Here is a 17,661-nt window from a genome sequence, read left to right as displayed (position 1 = left end):
CAGAAAACAGCATCTCTATTATTATTGTTATTAATAATAATAATAATAATAATAATAAACAAATCTTTATTTTCAAGACATTAATCAAACAAAAATATTAAAGTAATAAAACAATGATATTTTTCTATAATCATGTTTTATTATACAAATATAAAAAAATATGTTTTAATAATTAAAAAGAAAAGTTGCATGCATTACTGTAAAAAATAACCACAGAATAAAACCTATTGAATAATAATCAGAAAACAACGTCTCTATTATTATTGTTATTAATAATAATAATAATAATAAACAAATCTTTATTTTCAAGACATTAATCGAACAAAAATATTAAAGTAATATAACAATGAAAACTACTTTTTTTCTATATTAATGTTTTATTATACAAATTTATTACATTATTATTATTATTATTAATAATAATAATTATAAACACATCTTTATTTTCAAGACATTAATCAATCAACAATGAAAACTACTTTTTTCTATAATAATTTTTATACTTCCTTCTATTTAAATGGTTCATATTTTGTTACACTTTGTTTAGCTCTTTTTTTACTGTGTTAGCTGATGCATCTTGTTTTTTGCACTATCCCCTTTGCTGCTGTACACTGTACATTTCCCCACTGCGGGACTAATAAAGGAATATCTTATCTTACCTTAATGTTTTATTATACAAATATATAAAAAAAAATGTTTTAATAATTAAAAAAAAAAAGTTAATTACTGTAAAGGCTAGTTAGCTAGCAGGCAAAACAAATAGCCACAGAATAAAAACCTATTGATTAATAATCAGAAAACAGCGTCTCTATTATTTTTATTTTTATTATTATTATTAATATTAATAATAATAATAATAATAATAATAATAATAATAATCATAATAAACAAATCTTTATTTTCAAGACATTAATCAAACTAAAATATTAAAGTAATAAAACAATGACATTTTTCTATAATAATGTTTTATTATACAAATATAGATTTTTTTTTTTAATAATTAGAAAAAAGTTTTTAACTCTTATCTCAACAATTACGTACATCTGTCGCTTAATATATTTATTCATATTTATATATTTAATAATAAATATTAAACAAATTTAATGTCTTTTATTTTCAAGACAATAATCAACAACAATAATTTTTTAACCAAATGACTAAATATATAAATATACTCTATATTTAGTCATTTGGTTAAAAAAGTTTTTAAGTCCTATCTCAACAATTACCTTCATCCGTCACTTTATATATGTATGTATGTATGCATGTATATATAGATATAGATATTACTCTCTTTATTACACGTGTGTTACAGTTTAAATCCGTGTAATAGCCTCACCCTCAACCGGTTAGCGGCACTCCTCTGGGTTTCCACACTGTACTGAGGTTATTAGCGGATTTGTGTCCTGTTTCCAGTTTGTTTACAGTAAGGATAATGTTGTGCACACACATGACTTTTAGCTTAAACCAGAGATGCTAACTGCTGCTGTCTGTCTGTCTGCTGTCTCTCTGTTTTTCCAGACGGTGTGTATCAGGATGGCACAGCTCTTGGACGGGGCCGGCAAACTGGGCTGGGTTCTGCTCAAAGCTGTGATCCGTTTTGTGTTCATGTTCTTCAACAACTGTGTAGCCATCCCGTCCTACTGCTTGTACCTGGTGCTCCTGCAGCCGCTGAGAATATGGGACAGCTCCACTTTCTGGCACATCGAAGGGGTCATGTTCAAATGGTTGCTGGCCATGGTGTCTTCGTGGGGCTGTATGGCAGGTTATACAGGTAAGATTAGTCCAAGGATTCATACACATAGGGTTGTATTCGAAACCGCCTACTACATACTACTGACTAGGGATGTCAGGGTACCAGAAATCTAGTAGTTGATACCAATACCAGTGAATTTCCATCGGTGATATTGGATCGTTGATCATTGAATCGATACATCGATCCATATCGATGGATCGTTACTAGGGATGCAGCGATACCCGTCTCGCCCACACCGTCAGAAAGTAGGAGCGTGAGCGCGTGCGATAGGACCCGGAAGATGGTGACGAGAGGTTAACGTCACGCTGCTGTAAAGTGGTATCAGTGCCGTTGTATCGGAGCCGTTTTGCGAGTACGAGTACATGAGCACAGTATCGGACCCGATAACCGATTCTGGTATCCGTATCAGTGCATCCATAATTGTTACACCCCTAATTTGCACACTAAGATATGATCACGTTTTGTAGTATTTGTGCTTCTGGTACTATTTAGCGTTCAATGATGAGAAGCATTTGTTAGTTCCAGCTTCACAAATGTGAGGATTTGCTGCTTTTGTTTCTCATAACAGTGAATGACAGTGAATGACTTACCTTTCGGGTTTTGGACTTTTGGGCAGACCGAACATTTGAATATGTCACTTTGGGCTCTCTAATTGGGCACTTTTCACATTTCATGGAATAACAGAAATTGTGGGCAGATTGATCAATAATGAAAATAATTGTTGTGTCCCTAGACACTTTATTTTATTAAGTACTGTCAAGGCACAGACTTGGCTAATAATTGTACAGAGACAGTAACACACATAATTGACACATATAGGTTGAAGAATAGCAGGGTATTATGAGTGTTTGTTGGTTCCTCTCAGCCGGCTGGTTGAATATCTTGAAGTGATTCAGGCAGTCAGCGGTGTTTGGTTGCACAGAGCTGCGAGCAAAATGCTTACAAATTGCTAAGTGGTGAACATGGCGAGCAACAAGACGTACTGATTAATAATGCAGAGCCTATAGAACACCTGGTCTTGTGTTGACTAATACGTGTTACAGACCTTGATTGATGGTGTTGTGGAAGTGAGACACCAGACAGCCACATCAGGCCAACGGTGTCTAAAGTTTAATTTAGACTCGGATGTAATGTACACTGTGATTTTCAATCTGGTACTTCTTATATTTATTTTATGCTGTGATCCATCCCATACTGTATGTACTCCTTATTCTGACGCACAGCATATTTAAATTAATGTGACCTTATTCTGAACAGTCATATCAGAATTTATTCCTTTTTTTTTTTTTGCAGCTACAGTGCGTCATCAATCAGTTCTTAGGGAACAGTGAGATGTCAGGCCACATAATCGTTTTAAATGTCACTTCAATGCAACAAAACTTGTCACGTATATATATATATATACCGTGTGTTGGAATGATCAGATGAGATGAAGATGAACAATGTGAAGAGCCTTCGGTGTTTTTCCTCTTGACTTTACTCGTTGGCTTGCTTTCCTCACTTCCGTTTCTCTTCTCGTGCACTGAATCGTTTAAGCTGAACAGCCAATCAGAGTGATTTCTGTCACTGACAAGCTCCGCCGCCAATTCAACATGCTAAATCCGCCGAAAGAACTACATCACAGGCAGGATAGAGCCGACGGCGCGGGACACATCGCAAAAACTTGGCCGACGCTCACCGATGGCCCCAAACTGTCCGACGGATGACCGACGGCTTGGTGTGTCAGGGCCTTTAGATCCGAGCAGTAAGTCAGTACGGAATAATAAATACTGGTGATAGGAACATAGCGTTAGATAAACCTTTTTAGTGGAGGGGTCAGCAGCATTCAGAGCGTGTGAGCATCAGTGTTGTGACCCACATTCAAGAACACTTTGACAAAGATGGTTCAATCAACCCTGTTACCTTTCCCTCACAGGGCAGTCCTGTGTAACTACCAGCTCTCTGCACTGTGAATGACCTTTGAATGTGGACAACACATACGATTTAGATGCTCCAGGTTTTGTCCAAGGTCGCAGTTCTACTGTCACGCTTATAGTGCATATTTTGCTGCATTCTTTCCAAGTAACAGCAGCAAATGATGTACTGTATGTGTACCACTGGTTATCAATGCAAACAATTCCAATACAACAAATTAGATACAACACAGATTTTTGTATGGTAGTTTTGTTCGGCCTGCACTCGTCTTGCACTCAGGAAATGCTAAATGTGTGTCAGGGAGACGGGGATCCTCACTCGCAGCTTGACTCGCTGCAGTCTGGAAGCTGAGCTTTGGTTAACATCAGAGATGGAGGATGTTGCATCACCTCCACACAGGAGAAGCACAACAATGGTGCTTTGTAGATACTATCAGCACCAAATAGTGACATACATTATACTGTATATTCTTTAGCGTTGGGACAATTTGAACAAAAAGATGATTTGTAGTAAAACTTTCTAGACTGACGCACGTGACTTTAAAGTTAAATCTCAAGCTTAAATCATAAAGCGTGTTTCCACTGCGTAGCTCGGCTCGACTCAAGTAACTTTTGGTACGACGTGCTTTTTCTCAGCTGATCGCCATAGCGATGGGGCGTGTAACTGCCATGACATCATGCTTAATTGGATAACTTGCGGAATCATTTAAATGGGAACCAAACAGAGGAACGTCTGCACTTCATCAGTACGCCGTAGTTTTGCGATCTGCCTTTTTAAAATCTTTCTACGGACATGAGAAAACATATTTGTTTGGTACAGATCCCTGCAAAAAATCACACCATAATCATGTTAATATGTTTTACAGTGAATATGATAATAATTCATATAATAATATTTTTTCTTGTTTGGTTTTGTTTTGAATTGTTTTATTTATTATTAGTATTATTATTGTTATTATTTTCTTTTTTTCTATATTTTTATTCTAATTTCCTATCAATTTTACTAAAGCACTATAAAATATATTTAAAATTGTAGGAGTGATATAAGCATGAACATCATATGGAAGCAAATGTAAATGCATGTTAACTCCTGTACTCCTGCAATAAATTCTATGAAAAAAATGAGAATAATGATGTAAAATATCGCAAATCATATCGCAATTGGGTTTTAAAAAAAACAAAAAACATTTCAACTAATTTAAAAGTTGTTTTAGTAATTCAAATCTACAAAAATAACTAGTAACTAAAGCTGTCAGATAAATGTAGTGGAGTAAACGGTACATTATTTGCCTCTGAGATGTAGTGGTCTAAAAGTATAAAGTAGCATGAAAATGGAGATACTCAAAGTACCGTACTTGAGTAAATGTACTTAGTTACATTCCACCACTGAGTTTGAGTCATTAAGTGAAGGGTGAAGGTGAGAGTCTCTCTGCTAGTTTTGTTATTCTCAAGTGTGAATCATTAAAACTTGAAACTCAAGTAAGAGCTGTGCTCTTCATGCCTACAGCAGGACCCATGAATATTTTTACCTAAATACACACAGGGGTGTGTACAATAATCTTTACTTATCTTTACGTAGTACCAAAGAGACAAGATCAGACTTTAGGTCTTTAGGTGTTGATTTTTTTTCGGTATGATATCAGAGTCAGGCTGCAGTACTCTGTCAGAGGACAGATTTCACTTGTGAGACGCAGTTAAACATATTCATATAGCTCCAGACAGAAATCCTCCCCGTTGTTCTTGTAGAAATTTAATTATGACAACTGCTGGAGTTCAGCTCAACTCTACCCAGAGAGGTGTGTGATTAAGTCATTCATCCATAGCTAAAACAACGGAGCTTTGTCCCTTTGAAAGACACTCGGTTTCATTAAAGAACACCCTGGCCAGCCAAGCTAATGTTGCTATCATTAGCTCGGCTGCTTCGCTCAGCAGGTGCATCATAAACCCTTTACTAGTGTGATTTAACTCATTATGTTAAGCTAGTGGCATTTAGCTAACGTCAAATACTTGCATGAGGCTACATTTCAAGAGCAGAAAGCTATGCTCAGTTAAAGGCTGGAAGGCAGGAAGATTAACGATGTTTTGGCACTATGTACTGAAAATTCACAAAGGATGGATGAAGACATGGAGAAATGTTAAATAAACACTTGCGTTGTTGCCACAAATTAACAAGTTGGGCCTCCATTTCTGAGCTCCAACTTACTGAGGGCAATTAATCAAATATTAATCGCGATCACAATTTTGGCTTCCCACAATTAACTGAACACGATCGCCTGCAATATTGACGTTTCAAATTTGCTTTCTGCTCATAGAAAATATCAAATCAAGCGCTTCCTAAACTAACAGCCAGCAGCTGGTGATTGAGATGTTTTGGCTTCACTTTTTGGGGATAGATATTATCCGTACAACCAGTGTGTTTATGATTAAATGAGGGCATAACATTGTTTATCTAGCCAATTAATGTTGCTAAATTTTCTCTCGAAGTGCACCAGATTGAAGCATTCAGCTTTAAATTGTAGCTAACATAAATTTAGGGTGAATATTCCTGTATTTATTTCATATTGCAATATATATATATATAGCAGAAAACATATTGCAATGTCAGTTTTTTCCAACATCGTGCAGCTCTACATTGTACATTAGCAGGAATGTAGCGCAGCATGGAAGTGAAATCAGAGCTCTGTTTATTTTAATGTGAAAGTGCAATAAAAATGTTTATGTCGCTAAAATCAATGATTTTAATATTGATCAACAATAATCGTGATTATCATTTTGGCCATAATTGTACAGCCCTAATCCTACTACTACTTTATGCTTCACGTTTTGCATTAGCTCATGCGTTAGCCGCGGCCGCCATGACGGTGGCGGTGGTTGTCCTTCCTTCTTCAGTCAGCTTGGTTCTCTATTGGCTATCTGTCTTTCCCACATGACTGCGTAATCGGCTGTCCTCGGGGTTCCCCACACACAACAGGACAGGCCGATCGGGGGATATAAAAACACTCCTAACATACCTCAGACCGCAGGAACATCTGGAAAGATCATCTTTAGAACCATTAAAGAATCGGGGTTTTGCTGATGATCGTCAGGAGGGGGAATCAAGCCCAAAATCATCTTGATTGTCGTGTCGTGTGTACCCGGCATTAGCTATTGCTGTAACATCAACAGCATACTCTGATAGTGTTTTTGTGTTGTGCTGACGCTCCCTCTTTCAGTCAGTCGGCACATTTTGACTAAAACACAGATGCACTGTGTCGTTTGGTGCAACAAATTATGGTAATTACAATTCGTTAGCCCACTTTGCAGGATTAATCTTGATCATTTGAAAAGTACATTTCAGAGAACTGTCAGCTTCATGCGTCAAGAATGAATCATCCTGTAAAAAAAACAAACCTGTTTGTCCGACAGTTACCTCAGGTATGAACGTTTAGCAGGAAACGGCATTCATATTAAGTGGCGTTACTGTTACGTGGTTATTTGTATTGCCTTTTTGACCTGACCCCCTTTTTCCCTGTTGTTGACAAAAGCATGCACGAGGCCTGATCAGTGTGTCACACACACACACACACACACACACACACACACACACACACACACACACACACACACACACACACACACAACAGTGGGCACAAACAGGTGCTCTAAAGCCAGCAGGATTAAGTCTTCATTGCGTGTTCCATGAGTGGGTGGTCTGTTGGGTCTGTGAGGAGATCAGAGATGGTGACTGTAAGATAGCAGACATTGATAGCACATTGTTTCCCAGTTTTGAGTTATGTTTTCAAGTCTCGCAATCGGATCACAGGTGGACAGCTCTAAGTACAGGTGTGAATGCACCCAAGACACATTGAAGATGCATTGAGATTCGATCGCTCGAATATATAAATACCTTGATATATAGTTATATAGCTTAATAAGTTGTCGGTGATGTGTTGGTGTTTTTGTTCCGGTGCTCTGCAGTTTGCACAGATCTAACATATATATATATATATATATATATATGAAAATACTACTGCTGTCTTCCCCCCCGGTTAAAAACAACAACGCTTTTGGTCTTTGCAAACGGAAATAATGTAGGCTACAGTATGTGTTAATTTGCATATAGAGATCCGCATCATGTGATCCAATCACAAGTGGTCACTCTAGACAGATAAGGCTGCATATCCTGATGGTCATTTCCACTGTTGTGATGTTTTAAACCCCCTTTAACTTATGAATAGTTCACCCACACAGTTAGATCTTCCAAAATGCAATTGACTTTCAACGCATCTTTGGGTTTGAGACTGTTGGTCGGACAAAACAAGTCATTTCAATATGTCAACTTGGGGCTATGAGAAACTATGATGGACACTTTTCACCATTTTCTGACGTTTCATAGACCAAAATCATCTATCATCATGTTGTTTTTCCTGAATAACAACATCCAGACACATGTGTGAGTTGTTTAGATCCCTCTGTGTCCTTTTATTTACATTAAGCATTTTAACCGATTAACTCAGAGGAGTGGCTTGTCACTTAAAGGAGAAAAACTGGTCCACCTTAAGAGAGTCTGAGCTGGCGTTGCTAGATACAGGAAGTTGGCTCGGCTCTTGAACTTGCTTGAGCGGAGGAGCTGTAGCATTTATTCACTGACAAATAAACTGTACACAAACTGCTACACCTATGTTCACAGCTATAACGCCACCAATAACCCCATACTCACCACCGCCACACACACACGTCCTTTTATTTCTCTCAAAATAAACCAACTAGGGCTGCAACTAAAGATTATTTTCATCAATTAATCTGCCAGTTATTTCCTTGAATAGCTGTTTGATGTATAAAATGTTATAATTTCAAATTTTTAATATCGTGTATATACTATGACATTTGGTCCCACAACAGGGACCAGGGCTGGTTATCATTTAAATTACGATACCAGTATCAGAAGCAGTACTCTTAAAATGATACTGAAACCAATGGAGTACTTCATTTGATACTCTTCACGTGAGTGGAAGCGTTCAGTTTGGTAAAATGCCACCACCATCACATTCATTCTTATCAGACGCCACAGGCGTGTAGTACAGCCGTACTTTTGGGCGTTTTTGTGGCAAACTGCCACTGAACTGCCAACTCCGTCAAATACGCGGCACTAAACTTCACCACACCACAGACTGTACGGGGTTGTAGCTGCTGTGTCTCATTAAAGTGAAGAACGCCTGTGTTGATTGGCTGCCAGTAAAACCATACAAATAGTTGTTTCTTTATAGATCTGGGTACAAAAAGGATCGAATGCCGGTATCGTTTGACTGGAGAAGTTTCGATACTACTTGGAACTGGGTTGTATCTGTCGATACTTTAAAGGTATCGAGTATCAGTACCCAGCCCTCGGGACCAGAGAATTGGTTTAACATCGTTGCTTAACCAGGAGAAAAAGCTCGTCACATTTCTGTTTGTATGCATAACTTCAAAATGCATAAATGTTTTGGTACAATACTGATCATATTTCAGATGTGCTGAGCAGTAGTGAGGGCTGGAGTAAACTCGACGTGTATCACCTCACTCTGAAGCTTTAAGAGAAACTGCTGCTGGTTTGTTAGAGCCTCTGTACAGCCATCGTGCACCCACACAAGTGTTATCAGTTACTTGGCTGATTAGACTTATTCTCTGGACTGTGTGGGTGTGTGCAGATCACGCTTGATTGACATCTCTCTAACTGTCCTGAATTATCTCAGTTGCACCTGTTAGACTGAGACAATTTACAGCTTTATGATTCTCCATCGTACATCAGATCTTTGTCAAATTATGTCTCCATTTTTGGTCGTTTTTCTGTGTGCTGGCAGGGTTTTTGTGATCGATGCAAATAGCTGCTCTAAAAGCACTGCACTTTTAAAAGCTTTTTATTTAGGGATACTTTTTGTGTCTAGCTTACAGACGTTGGTAAAAGTTTAATGTGTTTAGTGCATGAAAACATCACTGTAGGTCAAGATACGTTGTGAAGGAGGCAACCCAGCGTGGGGTAATGGCGCTGCAGCTCGGGGTCAGTTGAGAGGGCGATGAGAGCATGAATGGGAATTTACATCACCTTTGTTCTGAAGCCCTGAAACATGTTTGCATCAGTGGAGGCTGATGTTTCGCTCCCACCCGGTGTGGGGTGTATTGATGTGGATGAACAACACATTATGTAGTGAATCCATATTTTAATTTTAATGTGTTGTGATGTAATTGATACAACAAACTTTTAGAAGCGGCCGACGGGGTCAAATTAGCTTTTAGCTTTTAATGACGGGAACGAAATTACAGGCGATTCATCAGACCCATTTGTTCCATTAAACCAACATGGAGACTACTGAGCTGCTACTGTTACCTGCTCCTGTTCTGTCAAAACATGACTGTGATTATTGTTTTACATATCTGGTCACGTCTTGTCCTGTTGAGCCACTTTAATTCTATGTTTATCACTCAACCTTTTCAGATATGGTTTAGACCGGGGGTCGGCAACCTTTTTGATATGAAGTGGCATTTTCTTTTAAGTTTAATTATGACACCACAAAGAAATTTAAATCTCCAACAGATCTGTTATTTAATCCATCCGTATAGGCAATGTACATAACAACATTTAAAAAACACACATTTTTCTCCCATAACCAGGACTTACTAACTATATTTAAAAAATGAAATGTTGATATTTGGGATGTTAATAATAAACCGTTAACCGACATTAAGCATTTTAACCGATTAACTCAGAGGAGCGGCTTGTCACTTAAAGGAGAAAAACTGGTCCACCTTAAGAGAGTCTGAGCCGGCGTTGCTAGATACAGGAAGTTGGCTCGGCTCTTGAGCTCGCTTGAGCGGAGGAGTTGTAGCCTTGTAGCATTTATTCACAGACAAATAAACTGTACACACACTGTCTGCTACACCTATGTTCACAGCTATAACGCCACCAATAACCCCATACTCACCACCGCCACACACACTCACGGTCTGTCGGAACCTCGCTAAAGTTGTGACTGTATGTGTGTGACAATGGCGACGCAACGCTACAGCTGCTAACGTAGCACAAACACACACTGTTTATTGGACACTCGCTATCGTTACGCCGGGCAGACACACAGCTGACAACCTGCTAAACTAAACTAAATGTGCAGTGGAGAGTTCCTGGGAAAGTGGTTGCATGTTTGCGACACTACATGCAACACCGTGGCTGCTATAGTAACGCTCCGTGACGGGTGAACTGAGGACTCAGTTGTCTGTTGTGCTCATACACTGCAGCTGGCACACCGCTGCATGCAACGCATTAATCTTGTCAGTTAATGGTTAATAATCGGTTAACAAGGGTTGGTTATCGGTTAATATTTTTTTTTCTATGCACCTGAAAATGAGCACAATAGTTCCCCTTTAATATTTATCTACCAGCAATCCTAATGTTAACTGAGTTTACTCAGAGCTGGAGCCGGTCAGACCCGCTCAGAAATATGGGGATTCCCAGCAAATGATTCTTTCCTACATTGTAGGAGGTGGCGTGATGCCTCGCCACATCCCTCTCCTCCTCTAGAGAGGGAGAAACGAGCGTAGCAATGGGCAGCAAGGTCAGCGGTACACCGTTTAGCTGACCACCAATACGGGATTAGACGGTGCGCCTGCAGCGTGGCTGTCATTCCTGCTGCGCTAAACTGTGTCATCTCTCAAAGACAATTTCCCTAATGTATTCCATCTGACAGATGACCCATCTCCCTCATATCATTTATGCTCGTCTCCCGTAACAACGGGGACTTCGGCGAGCACGAAGGCGTGCTCCTTATGAAATGACATTGCCTTCGGGGTGCGCACCCCACACACACAGACACACACACACACACACACACACACACACACCCACACACACCCCTACCCTTACCCCTACCCCTACCCCTGTCAGGTGTCACAGATGTGTCACTTTTCCAGAGGTGTGCTCTCGATTCCTCTTCTCATGAGAGTTGAGCTTATCCTCCGGAGGACAGGAGGTGAAGCAAAGGCCTAAATTGAACATGCCAATAACTGGTCCACCCATCCATCCTTTTTTTTTTTGACCTCAAGGACATCTCCTTGTGAGGCTGTCGGGATATTCAGAACCTTGCTGAGCTTCCAGGCTGCAGCACAGAAGTCAAAGTGCATTAGAGACGGTAGAATGAACAATGATTAACATGTTGTCTCTTATTTCCTGCAGTCCATGAATGCACCAAACATTTGATAACCTCAAAATGTCTATTTAAAGGCAGCCGTGGAGCGTGATCTCTAATATCTGCTAATGAACTGTTGAATGACGAAGTTCTGCATTAGCAATACACGACTAAATCTCATTTTGAGCATGCCGAATAGCTAGCAGCAGCAGTGGGTAGAATTTCAAGGTGGAATTAGACGACCTTGCAACCTTTTGTCATCAGAAACAGGGAAACGGGGGTGGCCATTTGTTTTTACTGCGAGTCATGCAGAAATGGTTAATCTGACGGGCTGCTTGAAATGCCTTTCTCCTGGGGTTATGACAGCAGATCTTACATCTCATTCAGGGGAGTCAACACTCGCATATAATTGCACAGTTTTAACATAAAAGGTCTGCTGTGTTTGGATGTACGGAAGCACGAAACGGACATGATTCAACTATTTTTTAATGCCAAGTTACAAGTTAATTATGTTGTTATCTCGAGAAAACAAGCGTTATCTCGAGATAGCGAAATAATGAATTTGTTAACAAAAGGACATTTTATTTTATTACTTATGATGTTTGAGTCAAATCAGCCGATAGTAAATGCATTCAAACGGCCCAGATTGAGCTGACAGCATGGGTGTATACGTAGGGGAATGTCTGTATTCTTTGATTTTTAGTTGCTAGAAAAAAAATGAAGTGACTATTCCTGACAATCTCTGACTACATCCAGACACAAAATCCTTCAGCTAACTTCACCAAGTCCTCCATCACTGTCAAGATGTATACATCCATGGACGCATTTACCGTCAGATGATTTGACCCAAACATTCTAAGTAGGGCTGTCAAAGTTAACGCGACTAATTTCTTTATTTAGTTTTAGATTGTAAGAGGCCCAGTTTTAAAGCTAGAGTGAAGATACTGGCATCATCCGAAACTAGAAAAGTTTTGTGTCGCTAAATTTTGGCAAGGAAAAACTGTCATGGTCATTTTCAAAGGGGTCCCTTGACCTCTGACCTCCAGATGTGTGAATGTAAATGGGTTCTATGGGTACCCACGAGTCTCCCCTTTACAAACATGCCCACTTTATGATAATCACATGCAGTTTGGGGCAAGTCATAGTCAAGTCAGCACACTGACACACTGACAGCTGTTGTTGCCTGTTGGGCTGCAGTTTGCCATGTTATGATTTGAGTATATTTGTTTATGCTAATTGCAGTACCTGTGAGGGTTTCTGGACAATATGTATCATTGTTTTGTGTTAATTGATTTCCAATAATAAATATATACAGACATTTGCATAAAGCAGCATATTTTCCCACTCCCATGTTGATAAGAGTATTAAATACTTGACAAATTTCCCTTTTAAGGTACATTTTGAACAGGTAAAAAATGTGCGATTAATAGCGATAAACTATGGACAATCATGCGATTAATCGCAATTAAATATTTGAATGGATTGACAGCCATAATTGTAAGTAATAAAAGAAAATAACAGTTTGTTTTTCTTGTGATAACAAGTTAATTATCTCTTTATCTCGACATGTCAAACCTCGCTTTCACGTGTTCTTGAAAAAAATTGTGTTTGAATCGTGTCCGTTTCGGGCTTCCGTAGTTATCAACCCACGTGGTATATAGTTGATACGATGAACAGATTTAAATGTTTTATTTCAAGAAACCTTTTAGTAAATTGATCCCTGAAATTGTAGGTCTCGGATAACTTCATAATTAAGATTTTTTTTCAGTTCCTGTTGATAATTTTGTTAGAGAGAGGAACGATCAATGAGAGGATTCCTTGAAGATGCACTTCAGATGTCACATCTCTTAGCAACGGCCTCAGTTATCTGGTGTTAGCTGGTATGGAAAAGTAGAGTCAGATGGCTCAGTCAGTCATGTCCAGGAGGACGCACATCAATATTGTTACTGCAGAAATACCATGCAACATCACAGTAGTATGTTAAGGCCATATCGCCCACAGCAAGGCCTTAATGTATCGTTCTCTGAGCATCCCAGTTGTGTTGTGTGCTGCGCTGACTGGATCCTTTGTCACTTTATTTTGTAGCATGACTGCTTCAATCCATTTCCCAAGATGAACCCGTCACGTTCAGCCTCGTTCATGACTGTGACCAGACGGTACGCTGGACTGCTACTCGCTGTCCTTTTTCACCGGCTGTGCCAAGACTGCTGCTGCTGCTGCTAAAGCAAAGCAGCTGTCTTTGTGTACTCGTAGTTTGTGTAATGACTTCCTTCATTTCCCAGAATGGCTTTTGACGAATACCAGAGAGTGTGAACGACCTTGCTGCTTTTGTCCTTTTTGTGTACATTCACAGACAGAGCAGCAGTAAGAGCAAGAAAGTGAGTTTTTATAGTAAAGAAAACGTGGGGAGCTTACTGAAATATTCTTTGCATTGTGGTCTTTTTAAGGCCCAGACACACCAAACCAACATCAGAGAATTAGCAGCGATGAAGGCCGCCTTTTGCGTCCTCTCGCATCGCCTGTGTTTGAACACACCGCAAAGACTAAAGCTAACAGCCGACTACCACCTACGTCCTGCGCCTGCGTGGAGGAAAGAATTACTCTCCATACCGCTCCTTGTCCAAAAACTAGACGCTCACTGACGGCCCCAAACCGTCCAACAGTTGACCAACGATTTCGTGTGTAAGGGCCTTTAGTCTGACATTTATCATCTTCAATCACAATGTGACGTCATGTTTTATACAGCAGGAGCCATTCAAATAAAAAAAACTACAACACCCCAAATACAAGTTTTACGGCCAAGAGCTTTTTTTTAAAAACCAGGTGAAACGTTGGCTCTATAAACTAATCTCGTCTTGTAGCTGTCTGGTTTTGCGTCGGAGTCATGTTCTGGCTTAATTAAATTAAACAATTCTGATTAGTCTTTATCTGCCTGCAAACGTTAACTCCCCCACAGAGAGGAAGCGCTCACTCACTCACTCACTCTGCACCCGAAGGCCCTGACTGATGCAAGATTTGCGTTACACAGAGAGAGAGCAGGAGCTGGTCAGACCCGCCCAGAACGGTGGGGATTCCCAGCAAACGATTGCAGCCCCGGCCGAGTCGTTTCACCTCCCCGGTTCTCTCTGTTAATATGCGGAGCTGTTGGAGGTGCGTTTAAATTGCAGACGGCAGCTCATGTGTTCTCCTGGAGGGCCATTGTTGTCACCCCTCATCTCGCTGCTGTGTTTCCTTCCTTTTGTTCCCTCCTGAGTGTATCCCATCAACAATAAGACACAGATGAATGGTTGGTAAAGTAGCTCTGAGGCCTGACAATGTAAATCAGGGACGAGAGAGAGCAGAGATCCACTCCTGTAGGTGCTGATAGAGACGCCGGTCATTGTCGGGTTGAAAGCGTTTCTGAAGTAGAAGCGCTGAAGATTATAAACAGAAGCAAGGTTTCACTGATTTAACACCCAGTAGACTCCTGTTGAAGACCACGTACCATTAGTCATTATCATTAAACATTAATGATGCGGGTCTCTCCCTTTTGAAATGATTTGATGTGTTCACGAGCTGCAACAGTCTGTCGGCTTTGTATCCAAGGATGGGGAATGTCCCTCTGTGAACCTCTGTGTCCACGCTGCCAGCTAAGACCATGGCGGAGGCCTGATGCGTCCTTGTCGGGCGCATCATCTTCAGTCTGTGGGTTTGGCCCGTCTCGCCCGCACCGTCAGGGAGGTGGAGTGTGAGGACCCGAAAGATGGTGAAGAGAGGTTAACGTTGCGCTGCTGTAAAGTGCTATGATGGCCGTTGTATCGGAGCCGTTTTGCGAGTACGAGTACATGAGCACAACATCGGACCCGATACTGGTATCGGTATCAGTGCATCCCTAGTTTGAACCTATGTTGTTTTTTTAGAATGAATATTCAAACGTAATTTTTGACAGCCCTAATATGTACGTAGGTTCAGACAGCCCTAATACATACGTAGGTACAGGAGGAAGCACACACAGAAAGAGTTCTTTGGAATGGTCAGTTTTTGACAGATTTCACCCAGTGAATGTGGGTTATATCTGTGGTTGCATATTGGTGTAGTAGTACTGTATCTCAGACTGTTGAATCAGTTTTTGTTATATAAATCTTGAACATCACACTCTATAAGTTCATTTTTGACGAAATAATTAATTCATTTTTATTGTTTTAGTTGTGCAACTGGATAGTTAAAGGTAATTTCCCTCGAGTTTATTCGAGAAAAGATTTGGTGTGATTTTATTAACAGTAATATAAACCTATATTTACATGTAACAATGCCAGTACGCCTTGATCTACATGACCACAGAGCCTTTCATATCCCGTTTCCCGTGGTTTCCTTGTTGTGGTTGCACCACCGTCATTTCAATCATTAACAAGCTTCCTGCTGCTGCACGCCACGGACACACGATCACAAGCTTTGATTGAATGAACATCACCTGACCGCTCATTGATTTGGTGTCTACATCACTAATTCAGCCTGATAACATTAATCCGAACCATTTGGCTGTGTGACATTTGAACGAAGCCGGCTGTAAAGTCACAAAAACAGGAAATGAGTCACATCTCCGCAGCATTTTGTCGGATCATGATCAAAATTGTTCTGTGGGTAGATGAGACCTCAGTGTACCTGTGTGCAGTGTACCCTGCTTGATGTGCTGCCTGCACTTGGCCCAAAGAACTGCAGCTCGCAGCTATGTTTTGCTTTGTATTATTTTTATCACGTTGACGAGCGAACAAAGCCGCGGTTCTGTTCTCGGTTTTACACGGATACCTTTATGTGAAGAGGGAAAGCATTATTTATGGATCGTAGACATGCAAAATAAGCCTGATCTCCTGTTGTAGCAGGATGTAGACATAACCTGCTGCTTATCCAAATGAAAACATGTTATTTCAGGCAGGGAGCTCCCGTACCAACAAGTCCACTGATGATGTTGACACGAAGCCTGATGATTAAGTTTTAAACTGAGGATATTCTTCTGACTGTGATCTTTGTCGAGTACCCGCTGTGGTCTTTACTAAAAATAAATGTAATGCCATCTAAAAAAAGAAATAGGTGCACAGGTGCAACTTCAGATGCTAAGTAGAAATGATTACGCTAGTATTTAGTTCAGTACATGTAGTCAGTGTTGGGGAATATGTAATTATTTGACTCTAGAAACTGATAATGAAATGAAGCTGATATAATTGGCCATAAATAAGTTGGTTGTAATGCTTTTTGAGCTATGAATCCTTGCCTTGGACAATGTTATAGAATAATAATAAAATACTAATTTGATAAACAATATGAAAACTCAAGTATCGTCTTTTGTTATTCTTACAAGTTGTTTGATATTCAGCCCGTAGTATCATTACATCTTCTTTTTATAGTATGTTCAGTGTAACTAATACCTTCTCGTTTTCAAACGCATAACTTTCGCCTAGTTTATGCCTAGTGTCCACACTACTCTGGCGTTTTCGAGCCCCTTAAACGGAGACGTTTGAAAACGCTGCAGACCCCCGTTTTAGTTTTAAAACTCCGGGGATGCGTTTTAGTCTGGACGGAAACAGAGACCTTTGAAAACGATGACGCAGACGCCCACGTTCGCTTCTTGATTGGATCTTATCATGACGTGTCCTTCCCTGATTTGTCAAGCCCCACCAAGTGAACCTTTTCCGGAATAAAACAAACGACAACGCCCTTGACCACCAGTTGTTAATTTCAACATGGAGTTACAAGCGTTGCTGACCTTGTTGTCTCTGCTAGCAGCTGTTGTGCAGTTAAATTCTGTATTCCATAATGCTACCTACTGCCTACATGTGCAGGTGTCAAGCTATTATTTGAGCGCTTTACATCAATTCCCGTG

At 40.0% G+C, this 17,661-nt stretch overlaps 1 protein-coding gene across 1 annotated transcript in view; it reads left to right on the top strand.

Moving 5' to 3' along the window:
- The window catches only part of lpgat1 (lysophosphatidylglycerol acyltransferase 1), a 57,020-nt gene that overhangs the window by 1,681 nt on the left and 37,678 nt on the right, over positions 1-17,661 (top strand). Inside the window, exon 2 of the mRNA XM_037750402.1 lies at positions 1,522-1,774. Coding sequence (XP_037606330.1) covers positions 1,537-1,774 — 238 coding nt within the window. The 5' untranslated portion in view covers positions 1,522-1,536. The remainder of the gene's footprint in view (positions 1-1,521; positions 1,775-17,661) is intronic.

Source organism: Sebastes umbrosus, chromosome 18, assembly GCF_015220745.1.
Source record: "Sebastes umbrosus isolate fSebUmb1 chromosome 18, fSebUmb1.pri, whole genome shotgun sequence".
Classification (NCBI taxonomy): domain Eukaryota; kingdom Metazoa; phylum Chordata; class Actinopteri; order Perciformes; family Sebastidae; genus Sebastes; species Sebastes umbrosus.
This window is presented reverse-complemented; position numbering and strand designations above follow the sequence as displayed.